Source organism: Boleophthalmus pectinirostris, unplaced genomic scaffold, assembly GCF_026225935.1.
Source record: "Boleophthalmus pectinirostris isolate CB_2022bp ecotype Guang Dong unplaced genomic scaffold, ASM2622593v1 HiC_scaffold_12, whole genome shotgun sequence".
Lineage (NCBI taxonomy): Eukaryota > Metazoa > Chordata > Actinopteri > Gobiiformes > Gobiidae > Boleophthalmus > Boleophthalmus pectinirostris.
In genome coordinates this window covers 21852199-21880043 of record NW_026571018.1, presented here as the reverse complement: position 1 = coordinate 21880043, position 27845 = coordinate 21852199, and the positions used below count along the sequence as shown (strand labels likewise).

Below are 27845 nucleotides of genomic sequence, written 5' to 3'. Positions count from 1 at the left end.
ATATTCAAAGTATGAAATGACAAATACACAATAAAGTGACAAAATGTAATTAAAAGGAAAGACTACTTACTTTTTTGGAAGAAAAAAGGTGGTGACTAGTGTGAACAGACTTGGTGACAATAGCACACAAATGATGATCTTGTGTCTGTGGCGCCGTTATGAACAATAATAGCAAAAGGAAGTGTGTCTTTAACCCCCTGAGGTAAAGTACACATCTGCCAGTAGGATTTTAAATAGATCAGCCACTTCTCAGTAAATCAGCCCTTTTACTGGTAAAACAGCAACAAGAACTAAGCTTAATTGATCAAGCATTTTATAAGATTCAGTCTAGATCTTTGTAATCTTGATTGTTAGTGTGGTTATTTAAAATGGAATAGTTTGAAATTTAGTTTGAAAAGATGAATGTTTATAATAGGCAAATAGCAAAAACAACATTATGAAGCCAAATGTTCAGGTTGTGGTTAATTCTAAATAGACTGTTGTCTCATTTATTTCTCCTATTCTATATTACTGACTGTACAATACAGGGATGGCATTGCTCATCCATTCAAACTGAATACAATTAAAACACCTGAATTTCAGTCTGCCCACTCGAATTCAGCAGACTAGAACCGAACTTGCTATAATAATATAACAGGAAGTCAGGACTAAATGAAGGCATTTTACAGTTAAAACCTGCCCCTAAAATCCTCAGAGATTTTATGGGCACACAGCTTTTACTCATATGAAAAGGGGAAGTAAGAAATTAATTAGAATTTGTCCCTTCACCAGTCAGGTAATGGTTATAAACGAAACCATAGAGTCAATACTGCCTGCTTTGCCCTTAAAACAATTGATACTGAAGGTTTGACTAAGGAAAAACAACATTCAGACTATAATATATAGGTCTTTAACTTAAAGATGTCTAATTAAATGCTACATAAAATAATTAAATAAATAAATAATAATAAAATAAAATTCATCAACCAACCATCAACTAACAGTTAAGAAGCATGTGGCCAAATAAACGCCAAAACGTTGTCACGATCAGTCAGAGCTTTCGGTTGCAGTCACACTGTACATTGAGTGTTTGTGCCACCTAGCGGCGAAATAAGAGAACAAAAATAAATAAATAAATCTCTCAGATATTTTCTGCACATGTCAAGCTTAATTTTATTGTCCCCCGTGGATGAAAACAGAAACCATACAGAATGGTACTCACATGCAATACAAAAATATGATTTTTACATAGAACATAAAAAACATGTATTGGCCCATTCTAAAAAATGTACAGTGTTTTTACAGTCTTTTTTACATGGAAAAATATAAATATATATACATCTTTAATAGCCAGAGCAGTACCTATTCAAAAATGTCATTAAGTAATCTTACATATAAAAGTTTTGTACAAATTTTACAGAGAAATCCCGATCCATAATTGGATGTTCACAAACAAAGTATTTACAACATGTACTGCAGTCTTACACAGATGCACCCTGACAGAGTCTAACAGTGACAGCCACTCCAACGCACGACACAAACGCAAACATGCCCTGATAAAACCAGCAATGACACGACCGTGCACGAGATGCCAGGGGAGGAGATAGAGCGTTCTAGTGCCCTCCTCTGGACTGACTTTCTACTACACAGCTTATGACAATGTGTTGTTTTTTAAGGTGCAGTTTTAAACCTGTTACCACCAGTGTGTTTAAAGAGTTGCAACATTTTATTCTTTTGCATAATGGGAGGTGTCCAAAATGAGTTTTTTTAATTATTACTGACTGTTTCTAACATATTAGCAAAAGTCATAGTTGTGCATTGAGATGCTATTCACCAAATCTTATTTAGTTATTGACTCCTTATTTTCTGGACATAGAATATGAGTGCACTTATACAGTACATCTGTAAACTGTGATTTGACCAGATGTTACAACACTGGGCAGTAAAACAAAGAAACCACTGCAAACATGACCACTCTAACTACCAAAACAATAACAACTGGTTCTGTGGACGTGGTGCATACAAACATATACAGAAAAGTGATGGTGGTCCAGTGATGTTGTACTCCCACAAGTATGTTTACTGTTATGGTTTTGGGGTGAGAGTTACCAGTGTAAGCAGTAGAGAGAGACAGAGGATTGGAGCGGACTTTCAGCAGGCACAGAGCACAGTGCACGAGTCAGTCATTCCCTTTAACTTCACATAAAATCAACACGGAAAGGCAGAAGAGAAATCCGCTGACGGCAAACTCAGTTACAGTTAGACGTGGAAGATCAGACCGGGGGTTAGTGGAAGCAGTGTCTGTCAGGCAGAGGCAATGCTTTGATCGATCCCACAAAGAGTTAAGGATTCAGGAGCATGCAAGGCAGACCCAGGCTTTGTTTTGCATTGCTTAAGTATTTGTGTTTTCACACAGGGCACTGCTACAACCTGCATGAGAATAGAAGAGAGCAAAGGTGTAAGTGGTTAGTTAGTTAAGCAACAGAAAAATGCATTCAGTGCAAACAAAACCTTTGCAAGTTAGTAAGATATTATTTAGATTACAGTTCTCAATTTGGAAAGATTTCGCTTTTTATTTATTTTACAAACCTACTTTAACAACCCAGTCTATAACCTTTCTAGAACATCATCAACATCAAGGACTCACAAGGCACAATTTCTCCATTCTCCAGTTCCTCTTAAGTGCATACCCTCACCCCACTTTTGGGCCCTGACTCACCAGCCGAGAAGACACTTTCAAAGTAAGTAAAAGGTATATTTTGTATTTTGAAAAAACATGAAGCTTTTTCCCAGAGAATCAAGCAAGTTGTGAGCTAACAGTTAAAAAAAAAAACACAGCCATAATCTTCAGTGTAAACCTATGTAGAATAGAATTTGTAAATAAATGAGTAATAGCTATTACTTCACATTAACACAAATTTCACATTAATATATAGATATAATATATATCATAAATATCTATGACATTATTAATACATGTAAAAAGGACGTAAGGAATGTTATGCACAATAAAGTACTTCACAGTTTTGGCAAAGGGCAAACCCTAAATACAACAGACGCATGGAAAGTACCAAAGTGACACATTAAGTGCTGAAAAAGATCCCTTGATGTTCAGTCACAGGATACCTACTCTGCAGACTTCCAGAAGTGTCCGGGGTGGGACAGTCTGCGGTTCAGTTTGGGCAGCTTTTCCAACATGTCCGCCAGCTGCGTGAAGGTCGGCCTGTCCCTCAAGTCATAAGACCAGCAGGCTGAGAGGATCTCCTGTGTGCATGAAAGTTGTGTATTATATATTTAAAAACTCTTTAATCAACTTACATTTCTCCTTGTAAAGTTTGATCAAACTTACAGTCACTTCTTTGCCAAGACTAATCTCTGCCAAGACCTTCTTTATGCCCTCACCGCTGCCCACCTGCCAGATAGTGGCTTCTACAGGCTGGTTGGTGATTGGCCAGTCTCGTGCTTGGAGCTCATACCATATAGTGCTTTAAGAAGAGCAGAATAGTTTAAACAATGCAAATATGTACTGAATAATATGAATTAGTGCATTTCTTACCCAAAGGCATAGACGTCAGCTGCACAAGAGAAAGGAAGGCGATCCTCATTGTTACCTGGACTCATCCTCTGTACGATCTCAGGCGCCAAATAACAAATCCATCCATGAGGAAGTTTAAGTTTGTTTTCACGCCTGAAGAAAAAAACCCCTAACATTTACCACTGAGACATAGTTTATTTACATTAACATTTGACAAAGAGACGTCCCAACTCAAAAGAAAACACCAACTTAGGCCCTCATGATAACTACTAATAGTGTTTTGACTTTACACATACCCTGATGTTCTGTTTGAGTAATTTACACAATATTAATAGTAAAGTAAAACACATTTCTATAACCACTATCTGCCTCACAAATTAACAGGTTGAGGGGTCGGCAACAATTTCACATTGCTTACCTGCCCTCCTGCACAACTCCAGAGATACCAAAGAGCCCAAAGTCTGTGATCACCACTTTGTTGGTGTCATGAAACACATTCTTTGATTTTAAGTCTTTGTGAACGATTCCTTTTGCATGGAGATAGCCCATTCCCTGGAAAAAACATTCAAAAGTTTTACACTGCAATGTGCAAGGTCAGGCACTCATCATTTACAACGGGGTCTCCTCAATAACTTTCTGACGGTAACCCTTTAAATTTAAGCATTAATATTAATAATAATCATAATAATATATCCTGTGTCAATTTATTCATGAGATATACAATTTTACATGCAACAGATTGGGAACTTTTAGTATTAGCTCTATTACTGCCAATGCATTTGAAAACTGAAAAATAAGTTACCTTTACAATCTCCTGGGCGATCTGTCTGGTTTTATTGATATCAAGAGTATTTTTTGTGTCTCTCACGACTGAATACAGTGTTCTCCCTTTGCAGAAACTATAAGAATATTGGAAACAGAAAAAATAGTTAACAAATAAATCTAAAACCATATGTGCCCATTTCCTATAATTATACCTTGTGATAATAGCCAGGTGTGGTGGGGCCATGCACGCGCCCATAAACAGTACCACATTCTCATGCCTGGTCTGCCTGTAGTTCATCACTTCTTTCTTAAACAGTTTCAGATGGTCCTGGTTGTTCCCGTCAATCTCCAGAAGTCGAATTGCCACTTCTCCATGCCACCGCCCCTTGTGCACTCGCCCCCAGCGGCCCTGAAGAAGCAAATATCAAGTGGTTATTAGCTTCTTCAAACAGGATACACAGACATTAAGAGGTACTAGAGGCTGGGTATAGTTTGACTTGGCAAACATTGATTTGGCTAATAGTGGGGTGTGTAGTAAATGTGAGGATAGCTCTGCAAATAGAAGTAACAACAATTGTACTACTACACAAATAACAAACCCATACTGAACCCACCACTACATCACACTACCATTTAGGGATGGGACAAGATTATGTGCCAAAAGATCTTGCAACATAATTTTTTTCCCCATGTGCTTAGATTTGGCTTAGGTAAAAAGAAGGCATTATTCAATAAAGCATTTCTACAATGACAGCAAAAATAGAATATAAAATAAATCAAAATTGTGAAATGAACCACAGAATTTGAAATCAAAATCCCGTCTTGTCTCATTCTCATGGACCCAATCTTGTATCTCATATTGTTTACCTCTGCTGCCATTACTACCACTACTTTCATTTAAAGATTTTACAAATTCATTTCAAGAAATGCTCCTTTTTTTAAAAATTTATTTATTGCAAATGTGATTAGATAAATGACTCAGGTAGTATAGATACCTTCCCAATGAGTTCCCCAAGGTCAAGCTGCTCAAAAGGGATGTTCCACTCCTGCAGGTATACACTGGTCTGACTGGCCTTTCTGGAGATAGGTCCTTTCCACTGGTTTCCCTGAGAGCTGGGTAAATCCTCCAGCTCGTCTGCATCACACTCTCCATCTGAGTCCACACTCATCCTCATCTCTTCTGCTTCATCTTCCTCCTCTTCCTCTCCTTCATCCTCCTGGTCCTCCTCTTCCTCCTCCTCCTCATTTTCCTCTTCTTCATCTGGGTCTTCTTCCTCTACCTCAATCTCCTCCTCTGCTTCCTATAAAATTTGAAAAATTTAATCAGGAAATATTATGTAAAATCAACTTTTATCAGGCTTTAACCATGTTATCCAAATCCACTTTATTTGTATAGCACATTTTACAAACAAAGCAGTTTCCAAAGTTTGTTATGCCAATCAATGTTCCACCAATGTTCAGTAATGATGAGCTCACTTGTATTTTGGTTGATTCATGCATATTTGAGTAATCCTGTATTGTACTGGATTTGAAGCTTAAATTCCTGGAAAATATCTGCTTATATATTCTAACTCAGAATCATTCATGTAGAGTTAAAACATTTTTTCAACAATAAAAACAAGTAAATCATAGTTTGCTGCTTATTACAATGGTGCCTCAGTTCTACAGTTTTGAACAGGGGGTCGATGGCCCCATTTCTAATATTAAAAAGATTTATAACAATTTACAATGAACAAAAAGTAAAGTATTTAATTATGCATGTTATAGCTATACTAAATACTAGAATAAACCACAAACTGTCTGCTTTAAATCATGTACTTTGTGTGTTTGAATGTTAATCTGCAAAAGGCCTGATTATAAACTAAACTCACATCTAACAGCTTGTGGGTGTATTACTGTTGATTCCCTTCCACTGACTCCCTAATTGTTTTGGCTGTGTGCATATCACATCTGTGAAGTGGTGGTATTTTGGTAACAGCAAAAGCTGTTGGATAAATTAAAAATTCACAATCAACAACTGGTTTTATACAACAAATGTCAGTTAAGCTTTTATTTTCAGTTGGTGCCAGACTTAACAAGAATTATTGACATAATTCATGCCATCTGGTAACTGTTTAATGTAAACATCAGTACTCGTTCATGGTATATTAGAGTGAGTTTATGACCGCATAATATTGGAAAAGATTGCTGCATGTGATATGGCTGTTAAGTACTGCAATATCTATATTTTAGATATACTAATAAAATAACTAACTAAATAATAATTTCAGTTTACATAAGCATTCCTTATTTTACAAACCAGACTGTCAAAAATAAAAACCCTGATTAAATTAAGGCTAATTTAATATTGTAATAGGAAAATTAATTTATTATTTAAAATCATTTATGTTAATTCAAAGATGAAGAACCTTGGTGTTATTGAAATTTAGTTTCTTGCAATATTAATTATTATTGATATTGCTATGTCAGTACTCTTGCAATATACTGTGTAGCCCTAGTGAGATAGGTGAGCCCTTACTTAATTTCGGCTCTCTGCAGACGTTAGATGGATTAGATTGTAACTGTCTAAAATATAAGATTATAAGACATCATGAAGAGATCACAAAGGCAATGTAAACCAATGAGTCATTTTGGAATTTCCAAGTGTAACAATTTATTTATTTATTTATTTATTTTTTTGGCCCTTAAAAAAATTAAAATAAAATAAAAATCTAATAATACACATTATATTACACGCATACCTCTTCATCTTCATCCTCCACCAAATCAGAAGGTATGTCCTCCGATGATTGTTCATTCCTGTTAGAATACAGATACAGATCATTTATAAGGGAACTATAGACAGCTTGTTACTTTTATTTGGAGGAAAAGTAATCTGCAACTCACACTGTGTCTTGAAGGATGTCAGTGTGCAATGCAGAAGGACTTGAAACATCTGTACAGAAAAGTGAAAGATTCAAAATTACACAGAACAAATAACTGGCTCCTGCTTCTATGAGATTTGCTACGGACAAATATGAAGGTCCAACACTACCAGATGTGTGACACATGCAATTCCCAATATCACCAACAGATGGAGACATTTTCCACAGACAGCACTAGACAGTGGATGACTGATTATTACAAGTATTACAGTTGTACTATAGTTAGCTATAACTCACCAGGGAAGATAAACTGTTGTCTATGCTGAAAGTAACAGGCAGCTTTTTGGAAAGATAGGAAAAGAACAAAAGGAATGTCAGGCTGAGAGTTAGTTAGGAAGGTTAGAGATTATTATGAAAATAGAAAATTACAGAGTTTTTGACCTGTTAAGAAGCTCAAGTCATTATGAAATATTAAGATTTAATTTAGGATCAATCATGTGTGAATACCTGGGAAGTGGAAGCGGTTGTCCCGGTGGCCTTTAGGGGAGGGGTTAGGTGGTGGGGTGGCACTGGGTGGGTTGCTCTGTTGAAATGGTGCAGGTGACGACGGAGTAGATGATGTCGTGGAGGACGGGTTACTGCTGGAATCAAGCTGGTTCATCACTGGAGGGTGGTCCTAAAAGAAACACATATTATAATATGAATGTCCCCCAAATAGCTATAATAATAATATTTTTCTGTGTTTACCTTTTTGGTGATGGCCTTTGGTAGCGTCCCAAACTGTGGTACTTCGGATGGTCGGTCTACTGGATTGTTTATATCTGAAGGGACTGACCCAGTCCTTCTAATTTTGGCGACTAGAAAAGAAATGGCTAGTGTCATGGATGCTATAAATGTACAACAACAGACTAGTAAACTTCTGTATGTGTGTTAGCCAGAAATTAAGCTTACTTGGTAGAAAAGAGATTCTACAGGAGGGTGCTTCCTTTGTGCATTTGTTGTGGCACTTGAATCTATGAACAAACACAGTACTAGTCATGAAATGTGTTGGATAATAAACTATTCAATTTGCTTAAAGGCAATGGTTGATCATTAACGCAAGATGAATAGACTGGAGTGAGGTAATACAGTATTTTATGACTTACTTACCGACAGTGTTTACATTTGACACCAAACATCATATTCTTCTGACACACTTGACAAGTCTGTGACAACCAGGACTTTGTAGAAAATCTAGAGAAAATACAGTCAAGTGTATATTTGTATATATTTTACTCCTATTATAAAAAAATAAAGAAAAAAATTATACCTGTGAGTGACTGCAAGGCCTATGTCTCTCCTCAGTGCTTGTGGGGAGCTGCGATGCACGGTTACATTATCTGAAGAACGGAAAATAATGTCATGTAAATATTATAAATATAATATTATAAAATATATTACAACCATATGACAGCGACACAAAAAAGTAATAGCAAAAATCAAACCACACTTTATGATACTATGAGAAATATGCAACTGAATACATACTCTTGATGATACTGTGCTCTTCTAGAAGTGTGGGTGTGCCTGAAGGGGTGTAAGGTGCTGTGTTGATTGGGGTGGCTCCAGGGGTCCGAGCGGTCAAAGCCGGGTATCGAGAGGGCGAGTCCTCACAGCCGTTCCCATTCACTTGCATATTCAAAATTAATTTATTCTTTTTTACAGACCTGTAGAGACAGAATAAGTTAAAAAAAAGCATGTATCGCTTAGGTGCCTCAGCATGAACCAGGTTACATAACAGCTCAATAGGGTTTAAGAAACACTGGCATCAAGGGTGACAGTCTTAACACCCTACAGTAAGTGGTGCCAGGATGTGTGGTTAATATAACAAGTACCTGTGTGTGTTTGAAGCAACTCTTTCTACCAGCTGTTGAAACATATTTGCATTATAAATACTGTGTATAGTCAGCATATACCAGATCTGTGTCAGCCAGTCTTTTTTCCCAGTTAAGCCTTTCTTATGCAGATGGGAAATTATGGATAAACATGTGGGCCAAGTGTGTGTGTGTGCTCGTGTGTGCAATCACAAAAGACACAAAATAGAACTAGGAACCGAAGAGAGGAGAGAGAGAGAGATTGCATGCTCCTTCCCACCCCTGAGTATTAGTTGTAGGAAATACTTCCTGTTTTGACATGACTCATAATCTCTGGGAATCTGTGTGCGGATTAGCTACAATCATCCATTCAGAGTAAACCAGCAGCCGACAGGAAGTGGGAGCATGTGAAATGGGGCAGAGCCACAGCCAGGGCAGGAGGACTGGGGGTCACGCTCTGCTCTTGTATTGATGGATTTGCCACTGGACATAATTATGACTTGCATAAGGAATAATGAGCGATGAAAGGAAACATGATTCAGCATTAAGTAATACAACACCGGCAGGCTATACTGCCCCCTACAGCTATATTTAGATTAAGCTAGTGTAAGGAAAAAAAATGTTGTGTTATTTATAGCCATAAGCAAATTTGAGCTATAGGTGGGCTATAATAAGGCTCTATTAAATAAGTAAACACTGAGGCCTATTGCTGCTCAGAAAAGGTTGGACACATAACTTAAGTCTATCTAAAAATAGAAGTAATGGAAAATATAGCACATTTATATGTCAGTGACTCACTGAGGAAGGAAGATACAAAAATAAACAAATGATTTTTTTAAATGCAGACTAATAATAGTGATTGTTTATAAAGGATATGGCTAACAAACTATGAAGAGACAAATATAACCACAGATTTGTATTAGAATAACTAAGGTGCACTATGTGACTTTTCTGGACTTGGTTAGTGGCTTCTTTTCATGCAGATGTTATTGCTTTGCCTAGAATGTTACACAAAATGGCATTAAACTCATCCCCATGTAGACAAACAGGTGACAATACAGAGCCAAGTTATAGATAAGATCTAGTTGCATATAAGAAATTTGAGGTTAAATATTTTGCTGTAGTAATGTTTAAATAAAAATGCATGACACAGTGTTGCTGAAAGGGGAAAAAAACATACCACATGTGCACATATTTCATGTGCAAATATGCACAAACATATTTCACTTGATTGCCAAGGCTTATTGTAAACTACATGAAGGGAACATACTTGAGAACAGGAGTACTCACTTGTTAGCCGGTGGCTCCTCAATACGGTTCCCCAGCTGCGACTCGTGGCTCTTGCTGCGCGTCAGGGTGATGTTGGGGAGCAGATGCATCACTCTTCGGGATGGAGGTGGGGGTGTGCAGGGGGGCTTCAGTCTGTGGCGCCTTTTCGATGGAGGGGTGATGGGGGGAGTGGAAGTGCGCCCATGGAGTCTAGCAGCATGCGCCAAGGACATGGGAAAGGGGTCCGTCAGGGGGCTATCTCCATGCAGTAGGGGAGTGTGGGCATCTGGGGTGGGGGCAGCCGACACGGAGCTAGAGCGCGGGTGAGGGAAGGTGGCACTGGGTGTGGAGGGTGTGGACTGGATGGTGGAGGGGCGTGCCAGAGGGGAGGGGCTGTGAGATCGGAGAGGGGTCCCCATGTTGCACAGCTGGTCAGCGGTCAATAGGGATCCACTGTCCCGTCTGGTGGGCTCTGACAACCAAGGGCTGCCATCATCTCTAAACTCACCTCCTAGACCAAAAAAAATGTAAGCAAAAACAACGTGTTTGCAAATGATTTATGTATTGATCAGGGACAATGTACATAAAGACTTTGATCAACACAAAACGGAAAATATGTTTGTGCCAGGTTATAGCAAAATTGCCAGTTTCCAGATTTCAGATGACATTCAATAGGCCAATGTAAAACTAAGGTTTGGAGAAAAAAAGAGATTTTTTGTAGTTGGATAATAGACGTTGTCAATCAGGTTAAGTATTTCGAGATCTCCCTTTCCTTGGATATTTCCATGTGACAAAGTAATCCAAAAGCAAACAATGAGAAAATACATGATATGGAAATATGGATTATAGCAAACCTGATTCAGTGGCACTCTTTAGACAGGAGAGGGCAGCAATGAGTCTGGCACATTCTTCAGAGCTGGAGTCTAGTCTTCGCATGGTGTCCCTCACCTGAGCCCCAGTCATCTGCAGCAAGACATCCAGAGACGAGTCTGCTTCTATAGCCTGCACACAGGAAAAAGACAAGAAGTGACTATCTAACTACAAAAATAAGGAAATGAAAACTTATTATTGTTATAATAATAGATTTTTGGTAAATATGTACTATTTGAAGGGCACATATCATTTAAAGTGCTGCTTTGTGAATAATTACGTTGTTAATATAAATACCGGTATAATATACTGTATAGAGCACATCACTAGCTCACAGGGTAAATGGTATTTAAACCATGAATGGATGGATTAAGTGTATTTCCTTTCACCAGCTATAAATACCACTGCTAATCCCCATTTACTTTGCATTGTTTGATGTTTGTAAGTGTTTAAGATCCTTTGTTAACCAAGTCATAGGTGATTAGCATGTTTTGCAATAAGTCAGATGTAATGAAACTTGAGGTCACGGGGTACACTGTGTACTGATATGTACTGTACTGCATACAGTGGGATTTGCTCCAGCTGAACCATGACTATAACAGAATGCTGTTAGGTCAACTGTCACAATATTAGAAAGAATTACAATATTAGAGTTAATTAAAATGTTGGAGTAAATAAATGTGTGCTTTTAGCCACATTAGAATGATGTTACTTCATCAAAAGCATACCTGGAGTTGTATTTTCTTTTGTTCACACGTTTGTGTAACCATTTATTATTAATCTGTCAGTATCTCCAAAGTTCACAATGCTCTGTTCCACCTTGTGATGTCAAGCTGTAGTTTTCATATTAACTATTTACCTGCTTTTACCTTTAATTCAGTAGACTTTGGTAATTCCAGGGGGTGAAATTATCCAAATGATTATAGTGAAGGTATATGGCCTTTAAAAAGACAAACTTCTTGTATTCTCACATGACATCACAAGGTGGAACAGTGTTTATTATTTGAGAGAAGAACTCAACCTAAATATGTAGGCTTTGTGTATTAAACATGTGATAATGAAACAAAACACAACTCCAGCTATGCTTTTGATGACGAAACAAAATTATAACATAGATCAGAAAATAGCCTAATATGGACCCCTTAAATGAAAGTGATGAGTTACAAAGACAGTATTTGGACAAAGGGAGACAGTTGAAGAGCAGGAAATGTTTAGGATGTTTGGTTTGTTTTATCATGGGAAGTATGCAGTGGCTTATCAGTCAGATTAAAACCTTGGTCTGACAGGGCAAACATGGATAACAACACACCACACCACAGCCTCTTTTATGTACAGTGTAAGCAGAAACACAAGGGGGTGAGGTGATGTCCAAAGTGTCATCAAGTCCACACAGAATTCAAATGATAACAAAAGTCAATGGTAATTTTCATATTTTGATCAATTCTTCTGCATTTAGGCTACAGTACAATATGTGCTAAAACAACATATACACTAAAGATTCAAATATGCATACAGGAAAAATAATGTTGACAAAAAGCCTTCAAATGGCACACTGTTTTAAATCTCTGCTCTGATAGACATTACATTTAGTAAAGAAAACAGCATAGTTTGAATGAAACTAATAAAATAAAACTGATGAATGAATAAAAGAGTCCCATGAATTACAGATGTTTGTTTGTGTTTGTAGTTTTAAACTAGAGCTAAAACAGGTATTTTTCTATAAAAAGACAGAATATATTGATCTATACATAGGACAATTTATTATCTAAATAATTACAATTACGATATATTGTGCAGCCCTAGTAATCATTCACAACAAAATCTTTTGAGAGGTGAAAAGTAGGTACTCAAAATGTTGCCTATAATATGAAAAAACTAAACTTCTTGAATAAGCCCTTATTTAGCTATGTGCCACAGAATCTGTCAGTTTTATGATAAATGAGGCTTTTCAGATTGTTGTCTTACTCAAATGTTTTATTTTTATCATGGAAAACAACTCCCTGTTTTGAACTCAAATGCCTTTTCCGTCAGGTCATCAACATGTCACTGGTGAGTCAAAGGTCCAGCTCAGGGAAAGTGCAGCCACGCAAACAGTAACTGATGTACACAACTCCTTTATTAAAAAATACTTAACACTGATACATTTTACACTACAATATGAGCTTTATCCTGTGAAGTCAAGAGAATCGAAAACTTCCCAAACTCAGTAATAAAAATAATTCAAGACATTTGAAAACGAATCATCTTAGAAAGGATAATGTAATGAAAAGACCATTCAAGCAAAATGTCATACCTCAATGAGTTCTGGTCGCAGGTTGATGATACGAAGCCAGTCTCGTAAGTGTGGGTAACCGTCCAGTGCCTGGGGTCTCTCTGCCTCTGGGACTTTCTGCCTACACTGCAGCTGTTTACAGATGTATTTCATTAGCTTCACCTGCAGGGAGCATCAGAGAGCACAGAGAGGAGAGATGAGCCACACATGAGCTTAAGAACTGAACAATGCATACATACATATACACATACTTCATAGTTAATGTTACTTATGAATGTTGCCTGTTGTACTAATACCTCATATGACATGTTTACTTAATACATGGCATGGACAGTAAGAGCATTGGCAGAGAGAAGAGATCAATAGTGAAATACAAACAACCCCTTATCCACCAACCCAAAGATCAGTGATTCAAACCCCACTCGGACCAGAGCTGTTGTTGTGTTCTTTGGCAAAACACTTTATCACTTCATCACACATGATAGAGGTGTGTGTGAGTGAGTGTGTGATGGTACAGACTGGCACTCCTCCCCAGGGAATTCCTCTACAGTAAAAGTTTACCGCCACAGAGTATGGAAAGAATAAATAATGCACAAAATTATAAAGTGAGCGCATGAAATGTTTTGTGTAACATTTGTACAATATTATCAGAATCATTTTTTTTAAACAATTCCTATAACTGAAGAAGTAATATTTTTTAATATTTGGTTTATATTTCGAGTTCTGGGGTTTTATCAAGAAATTAAACGTTTCTTATTTCATTTGCTCAAATAAGCTTTTTCTCATGTATTGAAGTTATTTAGCCTAATTAGAAAATACTACCAAAACCAAACTTTCAATTAATTAGGCAAAAATATTCCAAATACAGATAAAAGCTTGTCTATCTTTGAGTGAATCTCTCAGAGTGGCATCTGCCCACTGTGTCAGATCATCCCTAAAGTCAAAAGCAGCCGTGACAGCTGATATCTGAAGCCTGGAGACTCTATCCCGATGCTTTCTGAGCCAATGTCAAGTGCAGTGGTCCTGTGAGTAACTATCACAATGAACACCATGGTATTGGTTTGCAGCAGACCGCATTGTGGATCCCTGCGCTGTCGTCTAGTGTGTCTTCTTATCTCTTGGACCATCTTTAAGAATCCATTACAGACATAGAGGAGCACTAGGTAGGTTCAGGGCACCTCCGAACCAGCCAGGCAACACCAGAAAGTAGGGCTGCAAGATTAATCGCAATCGTAATCTCAATTTGAATGGATGCATTTAGCAAACTGTAATTCCTTACAAACAACTAAATATTGTCTTCAGGTGCAATCACGCTTGAATTTGTTTGGTCCTAGTTTGAACCCAGTTAGTTTTGATGTAGACTTGGTTTAGTCCCATTCTAGTCCTGGTTTGGCCCTGGTTTAATCCTGGTCTAGTCTAGGTTGGGTTTAGTCCCAGTTTAGTGATAAATTTGATGTGGACTTTAAATGCACCCTTATTCTGCATAAAAACTGCTGAATGTTCTGAAATGTGATTCTTGTCTTTGTCAGTTTATGTCTCAGTGTTTTTGTCAATTCTCCTTGATGTGTTTATAATATAAACTTAAAATGGTTGTCAGAAAAAAATGCAATTAGATATTTTCCTCAAATGGTTTGGCATGCTCTCGACCTGAACACTCTCTCAGCAAAGAAGTGCGAGAGCCTTTTTCTGCTTTTTCTGTGGAGTTAGTTGAATAAAATCTCTCAGTCGAGTTGTGAAAAGTGCGGCCTTGGGATGTAAAAAGGCCGCTGCATGGCTGTTAACAAAAACCACTCGAGTGAAGGCAATAGAGACATGAGAGAGTGTAAAGAGTAAAGACAGGTGCTGTTAAGAGCTCAACAAGTGGATTCAATGAGCACTATTGTATTTAATGACTGGGCTTATTGTTAAATGAAAACAGGTATTAATCAACTAAAAGATTCACAAGAAAGTAGAGCTGTCAAAAGTATTCATACTAAACAATAAACAAGCACTGAATCTAGATACTCATTTGACAAAGCCTCTCACGATAATTAACATATCAACTTATCGTTAAATATATGAAATCTGGAACAATATATTTTGAGGTTCATCTTTTATTATGTGCACATTTTCTTTGCCATAGTGGAGAGAATGATGACAACTAGAACAAGACCATAAAAAAGTACTACAAGTCTGTGTTGAAAATGACTATATTATCTGTAATTAAGCATTTTCAAATTGATATCAGGTATCAAGCCTATTCTTAGTTTCAAATTTTAGTCATGAGTTTAGTAATGTGGTGACAAGGCTACAATAAAGTAAGGACATTTAATTTTTTCTTAAGACGGTAAATGATTCTTTAATTTAATAGGTGCATTTAGCATTCACACTGACATAAAGCCAAGCAATAACATCATACGTAATCTGGGCAGTTTGACTTATTGTTACTTAAAAACAAGTGTATACAGTACAATATAAGCAGATTTAATCAAGGAATAGAACAGTGGTAAATTTTCCTCACAGGTGTTTCTTTTGCTTCAGACAGACTGGAGAACAGATTTTTGCATGACATTTCCCTAAAGTAACATGCAAACACAGGTATATTGCATGATATAAACTGCATATAAATGAAGCACTGTGGCATAGTTCTGAGGTATAAAAGTAAGACAAGTGAAAGTAAGGAAAACAAAAGAGCAGTGCAAGTTAATTTAATGAGTAACACTTTAACTACACCTAACTCTTGTAGAATAAATTGTAGTAGCCTGAGAGTTGAAGAGAAGAGTTCCATCACCGGAGAATTTATTTACCATCAGTACGGGACCTAGCACCCAGAGACATGAACCCTCTAGACTTTGTGATAGTGTTGTCCATTCCGGACTAGTACTGTCCAGTCTGGCTATGCTTTTGTTGTAGGGAGTATTATACCTCTGATGATGCCGGCTAAGATAACAAGGACTGAGCTGGCAGTAAGAGCCCTCAGTACAGCACAGAAATAGAATTTCTCTAACACTAACAAGCCTTAATAAAACATTAACAAAGACTTAATTTATATAGAACTAATAATAGTTGAAGAATGATTCAGGCACGTAACCCCTAACCATAATCCCTTAAGTACTTACCAATCATTTTAGCAAACAATTAAAAACATGTGTACGTATATGTTTATGTAAATGTTCATTATAAATCAAGTCTTCCTTTATTTGTTATTAGTTAAGCTAGTTAAGGTTATTGTTATAAAGCATAACCACTGAAGGTAGAATTCCAGTATTCACGTAAAATTCTTAGAGTATAAAATCAGTTAGTTCCAATTTGAATAATCGTATTGAAAATGGTGCTAGAATGAGATTGATGGTGCAAACTGCAGCTAACAAGCTAGCTAGCCTCCTGATTTAGCTCCATACACACCAGTGCACTGGCCCTGTGACGTCAGGTTACCTAGCAACCCCTCTTCTGAGTCGTCAGCAACATTTCAGTGGGATTTTCCCCATATATGTGAAACAACACGGCTCTGACACAATCCTGCTTGACATTCAAAATCCACCCTTTCTCTGCAAGATAGGAGACCGCTAATGAACAGGACATGCAAATTTACCCTCAGACTAATTCATGGATTTTTATGAAAACCCCCAAACTCCCCTAGATATCACTAATGTATTGGTGTATAAAGCTAGGGCAGGTACATCAATAATGAAGAGATAATGACAAGGTCCATGCTTATTCGTTTTGTTGCAGAGAGTGGAAAGAGCAGCCTTTGACGTGTGGCCTGGAGGTGGGAGGAGGGGGAAGGATGGCGTCAGAGCCCACCTGTCAGCCCAGCTAAACAACACCATGGCAACGGCCTAATGCTGCAACACGGGGTGACTGACAAGACTTTGAGAGAGAGAGGGAGGGGGGCAGCTCTCAGCAGCAGACTTGACTGACACAGCAGAGTCAGGCAGTGCGTACATGAATCCCACTGCTCCAGTTGTTTCTCTATGACTGCTGCTGACACAGACACTCGGCTGCACCTGCCGAAGATATAGGCTTGTCCATCTGGGAACAAGAGCTGGGAAAACGATATTTGCTACCGGAAGGTCAAATCAGCTGTTTTGACTCAAGAACCAAATCTGAGATGAAAACCTGTGTAATATGCTACATTTAGAAATATCAGATAATAAAAGCTGTGGTAATATAGAGTTAAATACAGCAGCCTACATGGAATGTTCTTGAACAAGGCTGATAAAAGACAATGGTTAAAATGGTTACGCCTTCTAAATAATACTGACGTCAGTTGTGACCTCTCACACTGGGGTGACGGTTGGAAGCTGACTGTTGTTTAAGGTTGTGTTAATGGATATGTTACAAACACAGAATGTCCTGTTTTTGCAAATAATAAAAATGTCTCCATGTCTTCACCATGAAGTGCTTTTGCACATTTGAACCCTAACCATCCAAACAAACTATTTGTTACTTTATTTGGTGGGCACAATGCACCTTAATGAATTCATCCAAGATATTTAATCTGGTAGTAAACATTATTTGTGTACATCACAATCAACACACATTACAGAGCAGTCAGTGAAGGAAGCATCTGTCTATTAGCATCACATTACAATTAAAAAGTGCTTCTAATGAGTCTGAATAGACCAACAACAGCAGTAATAACTCTTTATGAAAAGCAAAAATCGAAAATCCTAAACTGAGTACTTTTGCAACTGCTACTGGTAATACTCCAGACTCTGCTTGCTCCACCGTGCCAACTACTGTGGTTTTCAAACCACTGCACTTAAAAACTTTTTCTCAACATGGCAACATTAAGACTTGTAGACATTTTAGAGAAGGAAACGCAGATGGGGTCAGAATTGCTACAATCACTTGAGTCGTGTTTCCTCACTCCCTATTGTCTTCACAGGCCCCTAATATAACACACACAAACACACAAACACACAAACACACACGCAGAGCAGTTATGTCATGAGAAGCAGCCCCTCCAATTGGCTTCCTCTCTCCCCTCCCCTTTCCTCCCTGCTCTCCCCTCTCACACTGGCTCTTTGCGCGTCATTTGATTTTCTTATTTAACAACCAACCCTGAAAATGCGTAGGAAGAAAGATCTAAATATAGACTCAGCCACAACAGCTAGCAAGCGCGGAACAGCAAACTCTCCCTTCCAACACCGCGAGAAGACAAAACAGAGTGACGCGCTGCTCTTTTACTAATCTACAACTGAGAACATGATAACAAATAAACACATGTGATTTTAGCACGGCAAAGCTCAGTTTTTCAATTTACAATTAGCCAGTGAAAGGTTATTGTACAAAAACACACATTATACATTTCAGTTGGCAAATGGATCAGTTGAGGTTTAGATATCAGACAAATGTGAAAATAAAATTGTCCACAAACATTCAAAAATATCACTTCATACTCATACAGATTACAAGATTACAACATTTTTAATACTTTTTTATTTTAAATTCAAGTTCTTTTTTATTAAATTTTAAGTCCATTTTAAAATGTTTATTATAAATAATATACTCCCCAAAAAGTTTGTACATTTTATAATATTGTACAAATGTTTGATATATGGATAAATTGCAAAGGGTCTGCAATTATTAAAATGTTAAACTGTGGTTTATTCTCTTCAATTTCAAAAATGTTGTAATCAAAAATACAATTAATTAACTTCTGCCCAGAATGATGTGCATGCTCCTTCGGCCGCTAAACCTGGAGCAAAGTCACTTTTCTACAAAACAAAACACACAAAACATTACTTATAAAATAAATAAATATTATTAGGTATTTACTTTTGATTTTCCTGTACATATTTTTACATTTTTGCATATCTTCAAAACAACAATATTATTAATGCATTTCTTAATCGCTATACCTCTGCAAATAATCTGATATAAAATGGTGATATCAAACAAAACACATAAAACATTACTGATCAAATAAGTCTGTATTTTCTTAACATGTTATTTTGACAGTACAGGAGTAATTATGATTTCAATGATCAGCCAAATAACTGTGATTATAATTTTTACCATAACCAACCAGCCCTATATATTCCCCACATCTAGGTCTTATAATTAATATTTCGACTTATCGCTCAATCTATGAAAGATGGAACAATATTTTTGGTGGGTCAGTATTTATGGCATGTACATTCTCTTTGCACTACTGGGGATTTTTGGTTATTTTTGACTATATGATAAGATTTAAGTCATAAAAGGTTGAATTAATAACTTGACTATGACTCATTACAGATGCAATCAAAGGACTCACTTAAGTGTTTCTTTCTGCTAATAATTTGCTGCAGCTCATGCTCAACAATGTTTTAAATTTAGAATAGGTTTTGCAATATAAATCTGCTCTTGGATTATCTTGTCAGTTTTGGGTTATTATCATTTATCATCTATATTAACTTTAGCATGTGTTTTTGTAACAGGCCTACCCACATCTAACTTTACATCACCCATTTCCACCCAAAGTATTGCTTTATGAGTCCGAAACATGAATAGTAGTCCAGAGACAGAGACGAGGCTAAGTGGGATTAACATGTGCAAAGTGAAGTACTAGTTAGCACTCAATCGGAGAGGCCAGTATCATTATCCTCTCCTGGCAGAGGCAGAGACAACAGGCGCGGTTCAAGTGGAATAATAAAGCTCTCTCCACCAGTGCAGAAAGTGTGCTGGAGCCTGTCTGTATGGCACTACAGCGTGACACCCCTTTGCACCATCAGTGTGACAGTGACTATCACCTTGAGTCGCACCTCTGGGGAAATTCAGCACACATATATCACAAACTTAATTCAGACTAAGTTGAATCATGGTGTGAGATTATGAACAAAAACAAAACAAGTATGTATAAGTTTTATGAGAGCAATTTTAGGAAACGATGGATCTACGGTGTTAAAAATACAAAACAAAACAAACAAACAAAAAAAGTTCATTACTATTAGATTTATTTTATATTGTATTTCAGGCCTGTCACAATAATGATTTTTGAAGTGCGAAATATAAAGCTGAAGTAACTATAAACAATAAAACTGAAACTAATTTATACCACTAACACAATAACAGATCTAAACCACAAAAACTATTCTAAATCTACTATAGTTAAGCGTGAGTTGCAATAAATAAACAGGAGAATGAAACACTTTAGTACTTACTTTGCCTTTGTAATGAGTCATAGAAATTGTTAATTCAATTTACGACTTAGATCTTACCATATAGCCAAAAAATAACAAAAAATCTCCCAGCAGTGCAAAGAAAACATACAGACGATCAATATTGACTCCAAGAAGTATTGTTCCAACTTTCAAGTTCATATAGTAATTATGATGACAGGCCTGTGTGAGTAATCTGATTACTTTCTGATCGTTCACACCTGATCATTCATACAAAATGCAGTCTAATGTAGCAAACACCAAGAGAGAATTTAAAAAAAACTTTTTTTCTTTTTTTTTTTACTATAATTACTCTAAAACCCATGTGCTAAGTGGTGATTTTCAATTATCAAATGCATTTTGTGCATTTAAACATAGGCCAATAACCATATCTAATGTTGGGTTATCAGATTACTCCAGTAATCACATTTGTCTGGCCATGTGAATGTGCCCAGTGGTCTCATTACATAAACTATTAGTTAATGTTAAACTGGATGACAGCAACACATCTCAAAGAAGTTGTATTGAGGAAACCATATGAACAAGAGCATGTTATTACAGTAAAGTATACTGCAAGGAAATTGAATTACTAAAAAATCTTTTCAATCATTTTTAAATAAATATTTTCCTTTTAAACCATGCCCTAACTTTTGTTACATACTGAGTTTAAGTTGGTTGAGATGTACTGGTTCTGTGCTGCCAACAAAACTGTTGTACGTGATTAAGCCCCAAATGTGCTGACGTTATCTCAAGAGAAATCTTAAGAAAGAAGTGAAAGTGCACAATGGAACAAGGGGGATTTCTTAATATTGTGGCAGTAAGTGACATGGAAGTACAGAGTGCTGGTAAAGACAGCCCATGTGTCAAAAGCATTTTAGACACACACTGTACTAGAGTCTCAAATACGCTGCATTTTGGTTTGGGAGGTGCAGAGATGATTACTCTGTTTTGTCTAGAGTGGTTGGATGGTGATGACAGCGGTTCACTGTTTACCAACACATATACTGAGGCTAAACAATATGGTCATACTTTCACACTGTCATTGGCTAAAGCTGATATTATATTATACCTTAGGATGGACTGTGTTGAAAGTGCTCAAGCTGTACTCAGTTAAAACATTTTTTTTTCTTCACAATGTCAATAACTCCAAACAACTGTAACCCGCAGAAAAGCTCAACCTACAAAAATTATCCAACCCAAGAATTTTCCTATTAATTTTAATGCTGACAATTAGTTTCTATGTATCACTGTATTCATTATTTATCATGCTGTGATATTTACACATGTTATAGTTTAAAATATTATGATTTGAAATAGAAGAGGAGTGATGAAAAATTGTGATGTAGTGATGCTGTGGGGCAACAGTGATGCTACATTGTTGATGGTTCAAATCCTGCCCAGAACAATGCATACTGTTGTTGCATCCATGGGCAAGACACTTTGCCCTCCTTTTCTATGTATGAATGTAGTGAGTAAGTGACTGGTGGTGGTCAGAGGTACACAGATGGACAGCCTCACTTCAGTCTAGGCCACAGCAGATATGGCTAGTTTATCACCGAGTATGGGGTGAATTTACCATTTTGAACAACATAATAAAGTGCAATCCAAATGTAAGGTATTATTTTAACTATTATTTCAACTATTGGTGTCCAGATTATAACCATGCAGCAACTGACCAACTTAAAGCTGCCTTGCGTTAGGTTAAACAAAAATGAACAGGAAAGGGCCTCATAGCCTTTTTATCCAGGGTTCTCCAGCAAAGCATGATCCTGCCTGCCCATTGTCAGTTAGAACAATACCAAAGCTGAACACATATGGAAGACGGCGTACAGCAGGAAGTACTCTACCAGATCACTTCCTGTGATGCAAGACAGCAACAGGGGTATTCTTAAAGCAGAAAAGTTGAATTTAGGATTGAGAAATACTAAAAAGGCAAAATCTTGGAAATATCTGAATAAAGTACAACTTTGATTCTATGCATCTTTAACTTGCCTTGCTACTACGTCCTAATTCATATATTTTTAACTAAATTTAGAATGTATTTACTCATATCGCTATTATAGTTTAGTCTGTTTAGTAAAGTTCAGACAAAGTAACAAGGCACTGTATCCTACTGGCGAGCCCTGAACAGGTTGAAGGTCAGTGGCACCACTTTATCTCATTGAATCTGCATGCTACTGCAATCAGATCTCCACAGTGCTCTGGAGCCATTTTCAGGGCCAAGTGAACAATTGTACCTGGGGTGTTGAGTTTGACTGAAATAATGCACACATCGATAATTGATGCCCTGGGCCAATCAAGGGTGAATATTCTTTTATGCAAGCTTCGACGTCTGAATAAAGCATGAGCCAAAGAATCAGTTAGCCTCCATCACAACTGGGATGGTAAAAGTACTTTGACAAGAACAGTGCCTTGTAACCAATAGGGTTTATATTGGAAACATGCTGTAGCTTAGTAAAAGGTGCATATTAGGGTACGTTTACAAATGTTGAAGGACTAGTGTCTGGGTTGATTTATTATCACTGTGTCTTCAGAAAGCATATCAAAGCTTTTCCTTTGTATCTGAAGAGATTAAATTTTTGCTTTCGATGCATTTTGTTAGTTAGGGCTCTGACTAATGATTATTTTACCAATATTTTACTCTGGTGATTAATTTCTTCAGTTAATTTATCAGTTAGATTATGAAAAGCCTGTGAGTAGAATGTTTTAATGTCTATCATTATGAAATCTACAAAATGTGTAATGTTTATATATCATCCCTGTTAATAACATAGAGAACAAAGGTAATTCTGCCGTTATAACAAGACCACCAAAGCAAGCTACAGATAAAGATGCTCTATCAAGCCACAAGCTCCTGCACATAGCAGTGTTCACTCAGCCCCACACTGCATAGAGCCACAATGCTTTGCTCTCTGCTGAGCTGATCACATGGTACACAGCTCATAGTATCTTGGCAGTAGCCTACTTGAGTATCTAGCAAACAAAATACTGTCCAGACAAAGAGGCCATGAATGTTACAGAGTATTTTTCTATTAGGCCAGGCTGGACTCAGCCGGACAGCACAGTGTGTCCGCACCATCCACAGGGATCCTGACAAATATTACCACCTAAAGAAAGAGGTCAGACAAACAACAGGATCAAAGCATCACAGCCACCATGCATTTTAGGGCTAATCCACATCTCAGACTTTCAGACAGCTAGATACATAGCAGTAGAGAGATAGTACAATTTTACATTTATATTTTCAAATTTTAACTCTTCATATCAGATAACAAATAACAATATAATAACACACACATTATATATATATTATATATATATATATATATATATATATATATATATATATATATATATATATATATATATATATATATATATATATATATATATATATATATACATGCAATACAGTTGTTAAGCCTTAAGCATATTACACCTGCACAGTGTGCAATAGGTTATAGGCATATTGTTCACGTTTGATGTGTATATGCTACTGAAAATCATAATAGATTTGTTTTGAGAGACAATTCCTCGGTGTAACCTGTGCAGTGATGTTTACAATATAGGCTATGCGAGTATGCACAGCACACCGACACCCGGAATCACTGATAGAGCGCTTTGCTCGCCAATATTGAGCCTATGTGCGGCGGACATAGCGTGGGGCTTCATGACTCCGCAATTTGACTTTGTATGACAGCACGAGGACTCGTCATGCATCTAAAAGCTAATTACCTCTAAAGTGCGTATTTCCTGCTGCGTAAGGTCGTTGGACGCCGCACATTTGGTCCGGAGCCCCTGTAAACTGGAGATGGAGATATCAATCATATTCTGGATGAGTTCGCATTGATGTAGTGCGGCCATCGCTGCGCCACCACCACCTCTATCCCTCTCCGGCGGTTTCTCATCACTCTCGACCATCTTCCCTCCTTTCGCACGCGCACTATCCATTCCTCAGCATTTGGGCTCGGCGCTGAAGGGCTTGAGTCAAACACTGGAGCTCAGATAAAACATATGCAGTCGCAGCAGCAGCGGCAGCCCAGCGTCGCAGCGACCTACTGTGGAAGTTAGCTGACAGCAATTTGTCCTCAGCCCTCCGAATAGGAAAGTGGCGGTGCAGAGTGAATGTCTTTTCACAAAAAAAAGGATGCTCGCCAGAGGTCCGGCGCGTAAAACAGCTCCAAATGTGTTTTTGTTTTATTTGTTTGTTTTTTTCGCGTGCTCTATCAGTCCGTGGGCCACCACCGAGAGAGGCTCCTCTCTCTTTCACCAGCTCTGGCAGAGGCTTTCACCGTCTGTCAGCTGTTGGGAACATCATGGGGCGCGGTGCAATGTGGGAAATGAAGTCATGCACATGCTGCGCTCTACGGCGGCATATCCTTATCCACATCCTTTCAGCCTCCCCCACACACTTGTTGTCCGTAGCATAATTTGCACAAATTAAATAATGGCTAAATAAAAAAGCCTGTCATTTCCATCATATCAATGTCATAGCCTATAGACCTAGTGAAAGGACTGACAACTTCTCTGGGTTGATGCCCTCAAAAATGTAAAGGATGTCCTTTTAAATATACATTTTAGATCTCACTGATCTGACTGGCTGGGTTACAAAGTAATAATAAAAAAAATCCTTTCACAGCAGTGTCAAATACTGGTAAGAAAATGAGTATGAGAATGCTATAACAACCAAGTCATCTTTTTGGGTCAGACTGTGTTAAAAGAAAACTCAGATTATAGTCTAACATAGCCTCAGACAGAGTAGTGCCTACAGAGAGCATCTCACCCCAGGGAATGTGGCTGAAATGAGCTGCAAAATATCAGTTTTTGTCAACTGTGTGTTTTAGGACCTGATGTTTGGTTGAGTTTATTCAATAATGTAGCCTATAAGAAGCCCATTCTTCAAGGGGACCATTTTACAAAATTAGAAGAAATACACAAATTGTATTATTTAGCATAGACATATGTGCATAGTATATATATGTTGCATTCCATACTTAACCATTACAGAGTTGCACTGACAAATGGCAACAAGAGTCATTGCTCACTTTGAATATTTTTGGTCTTAACTAAAATGGCAATAGAACAGGAGGCTTGTTTTTGAAGTGTAAATGACTACTGTTTGCCTACTTTTGTAAAGTAAGATGAGCAAGGGCTTCCTTTCTCTGCTGCAAATGTTTCAAGTGAAAACGAATATTAATGCAGCTATAAATTACTAGCCTATATGTTTGCGTGTGTCTGCACAGGTCTCACTACCAGTCCACATGCTCATTGGTGCAATGAGGGTGTGATGTTCTCTCCTTTAATATACCCTGATTATACAATACACTGAGTCACATTTTATGAAGCCTAGCTGTTCTTTAGCTCCATCTGTTATCAGTCTCCTCATCTTTTGGTCTCACATTATAATGTATCTATTACCAATACATTGCACCAGGGCACTGGGGTGTAGCATGTTAAGGACACAAGAGGAAGTACTTAAATAAATCAGGTCATGTACTACAACAGTGTTAGGTTATCGTGTAACATGTGCTACTCTGACCAAGCATCTTCCCAAATGCATCCACAATATGCATTACAGCCTATTCAGATGGGTGTAATCTCTAATCCATTAATGAAACATGGAAACTTTTGCTAAACTTTTGTCTTCTTGCACAGCACTTGGTGTAAAATTGGCCCTGCTATATTAACAGCACAGATTTGAGAGTGATATGCCAGAAGAAAGTTGGCTTTATCAGCTACAAAAGAAAGTTACTGTACAACAGTAAAGTGGAAGGTTATGCAAGAATATCTTATAACCTACAAGGCCCTTAGAAGCCTACTTTAATTTGTATATGTTACATAAGGAAATTAGCACAATATAATTGTGCAGAATCTAGAGAGCTATAAGGCAGAATGTCAGATGATATGAACCTACAGCCCTGTTATTGATATGTGACAATTATAGTAAACAAATTATCTAACTTTAAATATTGTCATTTAAAGAACTTTAAATATTGTCATTTAAAGTTCACTTTCAGGCAATAACAAAACAATATAAAAACATCAACATGAGAGGAGTCATTAAAGTAACAAAAAGGAAAGCCCATATTACCTCTTGTGAAGTCCTCTGCTTTTATCCCTTGCTTTGTGTTTCTTGTTGGAGCCAGTGTTAAATTTGTCAAGGCAACACTTTCAGTTTTTACCACCTGTTCAATTATGCAACAGTACATACAGTAAAAATATAGAGATAGAAAAACAGCAATGCTCAGACAGGCACTTGTCAGCTTACAACCACGACTGGCTGAGCTCAGGATAGCATGATCCTTTCCCAGGCCAGCTCTCTTAAGCCGTTAAAACTGTTGTACTATTGGAGCGCCAAGACGGCAGCACGTAGCATGGAGTTTACAGATTAAATTAGACTGTGGACAATCTGATTGTGTCCTCTTTGGTGACAAGGATTTCCTCCAGCCTCCTAGCCACTAAATGCTGCACCCCAATGTTAGAGAAACAACAACAACAAAGCTAATATACAGTAATTATGCAGTTAATATGAGTTTGGCATTATGATTAATGGCAAACTGATAAATCATACATTTACAATATCTAATGATATTAGAATAACATATCTGCTATTAAGTCAAATGTAAACAGGAAGTAAAGTAAAAGGAGGTGAGGCAAGTGAACTTTAGCTGAACTCCCCATCCTGTCAAGAAAGTAGGCTAACTAAATGTTTCTTTAGTTTCCATCATTCACATGTTCACAATTTTCTGAAGTGTCAATTTAAGAAAAACAAGCATCTATATTCATAGTATTACTCCAGCACTAACACACCAACAGTATAAATATACTTACACTACAGCCTACGCTATATGTTCATGCGAAGTATTAAAAAACATTTTTTTGTGTACGGAAAACTGCGATCCATCCATTATAACTTGATTGATCAAGGACCCACCTTGCACCTCAGATGCATAGGAAAAATCTTTGAACAGTGTTTATGTAGATGGTGCCATCTGCTGGACAACCTTGGAGTAACCAAATGTCATGGTACGTCTCTGAGATATAACAATATAAGCTCTATATTAGGACCAACAATTTATTTCAGTACCACTGTAAGCATGTGTGATAAGGTTTCGTTTATTTAAACAACCCAAATAAAAGGCACATAACATTGCGCAAGTCGATGTAATAATTTTACAGACATACATTTTTTTAAATGTAGGAATGTTCGATCTTTCTGCTATTCAGAAAGCCTAGCCTCTTGTATATACAAAATTACTGTTGTTAATGTTCTAATACAAAAGATTTATAAAAAGGAGGTTATTTCTATTG

At 37.3% G+C, this 27845-nt stretch overlaps 2 protein-coding genes across 4 annotated transcripts in view; one reads left to right on the top strand and one right to left on the bottom strand.

Annotated features, from left to right (window-relative positions):
• Nucleotides 1–1127: 1127 nt before the first annotated feature.
• On the bottom strand, nucleotides 1128–24821 carry ksr1a (kinase suppressor of ras 1a). Of its 3 annotated transcripts, none has more exons than XM_055148705.1 (21): nucleotides 24270–24821; nucleotides 13429–13569; nucleotides 11120–11267; nucleotides 10287–10776; nucleotides 8671–8849; nucleotides 8453–8522; nucleotides 8293–8376; nucleotides 8095–8156; nucleotides 7891–8015; nucleotides 7651–7819; nucleotides 7441–7482; nucleotides 7166–7214; nucleotides 7021–7078; nucleotides 5275–5580; nucleotides 4492–4688; nucleotides 4317–4413; nucleotides 3933–4066; nucleotides 3536–3667; nucleotides 3329–3464; nucleotides 3110–3243; nucleotides 1128–2409 (listed from the first exon to the last, which is right to left on the bottom strand). In XM_055148705.1, exons 1-21 carry the CDS (start codon nucleotides 24483–24485, stop codon nucleotides 2403–2405), a joined length of 2976 nt encoding a protein of 991 aa, XP_055004680.1. In that variant the 5' UTR covers nucleotides 24486–24821; the 3' UTR covers nucleotides 1128–2402. The 3 variants fall into 3 exon arrangements, with proteins under 3 accessions (XP_055004680.1, XP_055004682.1, XP_055004683.1); XM_055148707.1 differs by having other exon boundaries at nucleotides 7891–8000; XM_055148708.1 differs by lacking the exon at nucleotides 7441–7482.
• Nucleotides 24822–26581: 1760 nt separating this feature from the next.
• LOC110168090 (unconventional myosin-XVIIIa) overlaps nucleotides 26582–27845 on the top strand; it is a 41476-nt gene continuing 40212 nt past the window's right edge. The window contains exon 1 of the mRNA XM_055148233.1: nucleotides 26582–26599. Coding sequence (XP_055004208.1) covers nucleotides 26582–26599 — 18 coding nt within the window. The remainder of the gene's footprint in view (nucleotides 26600–27845) is intronic.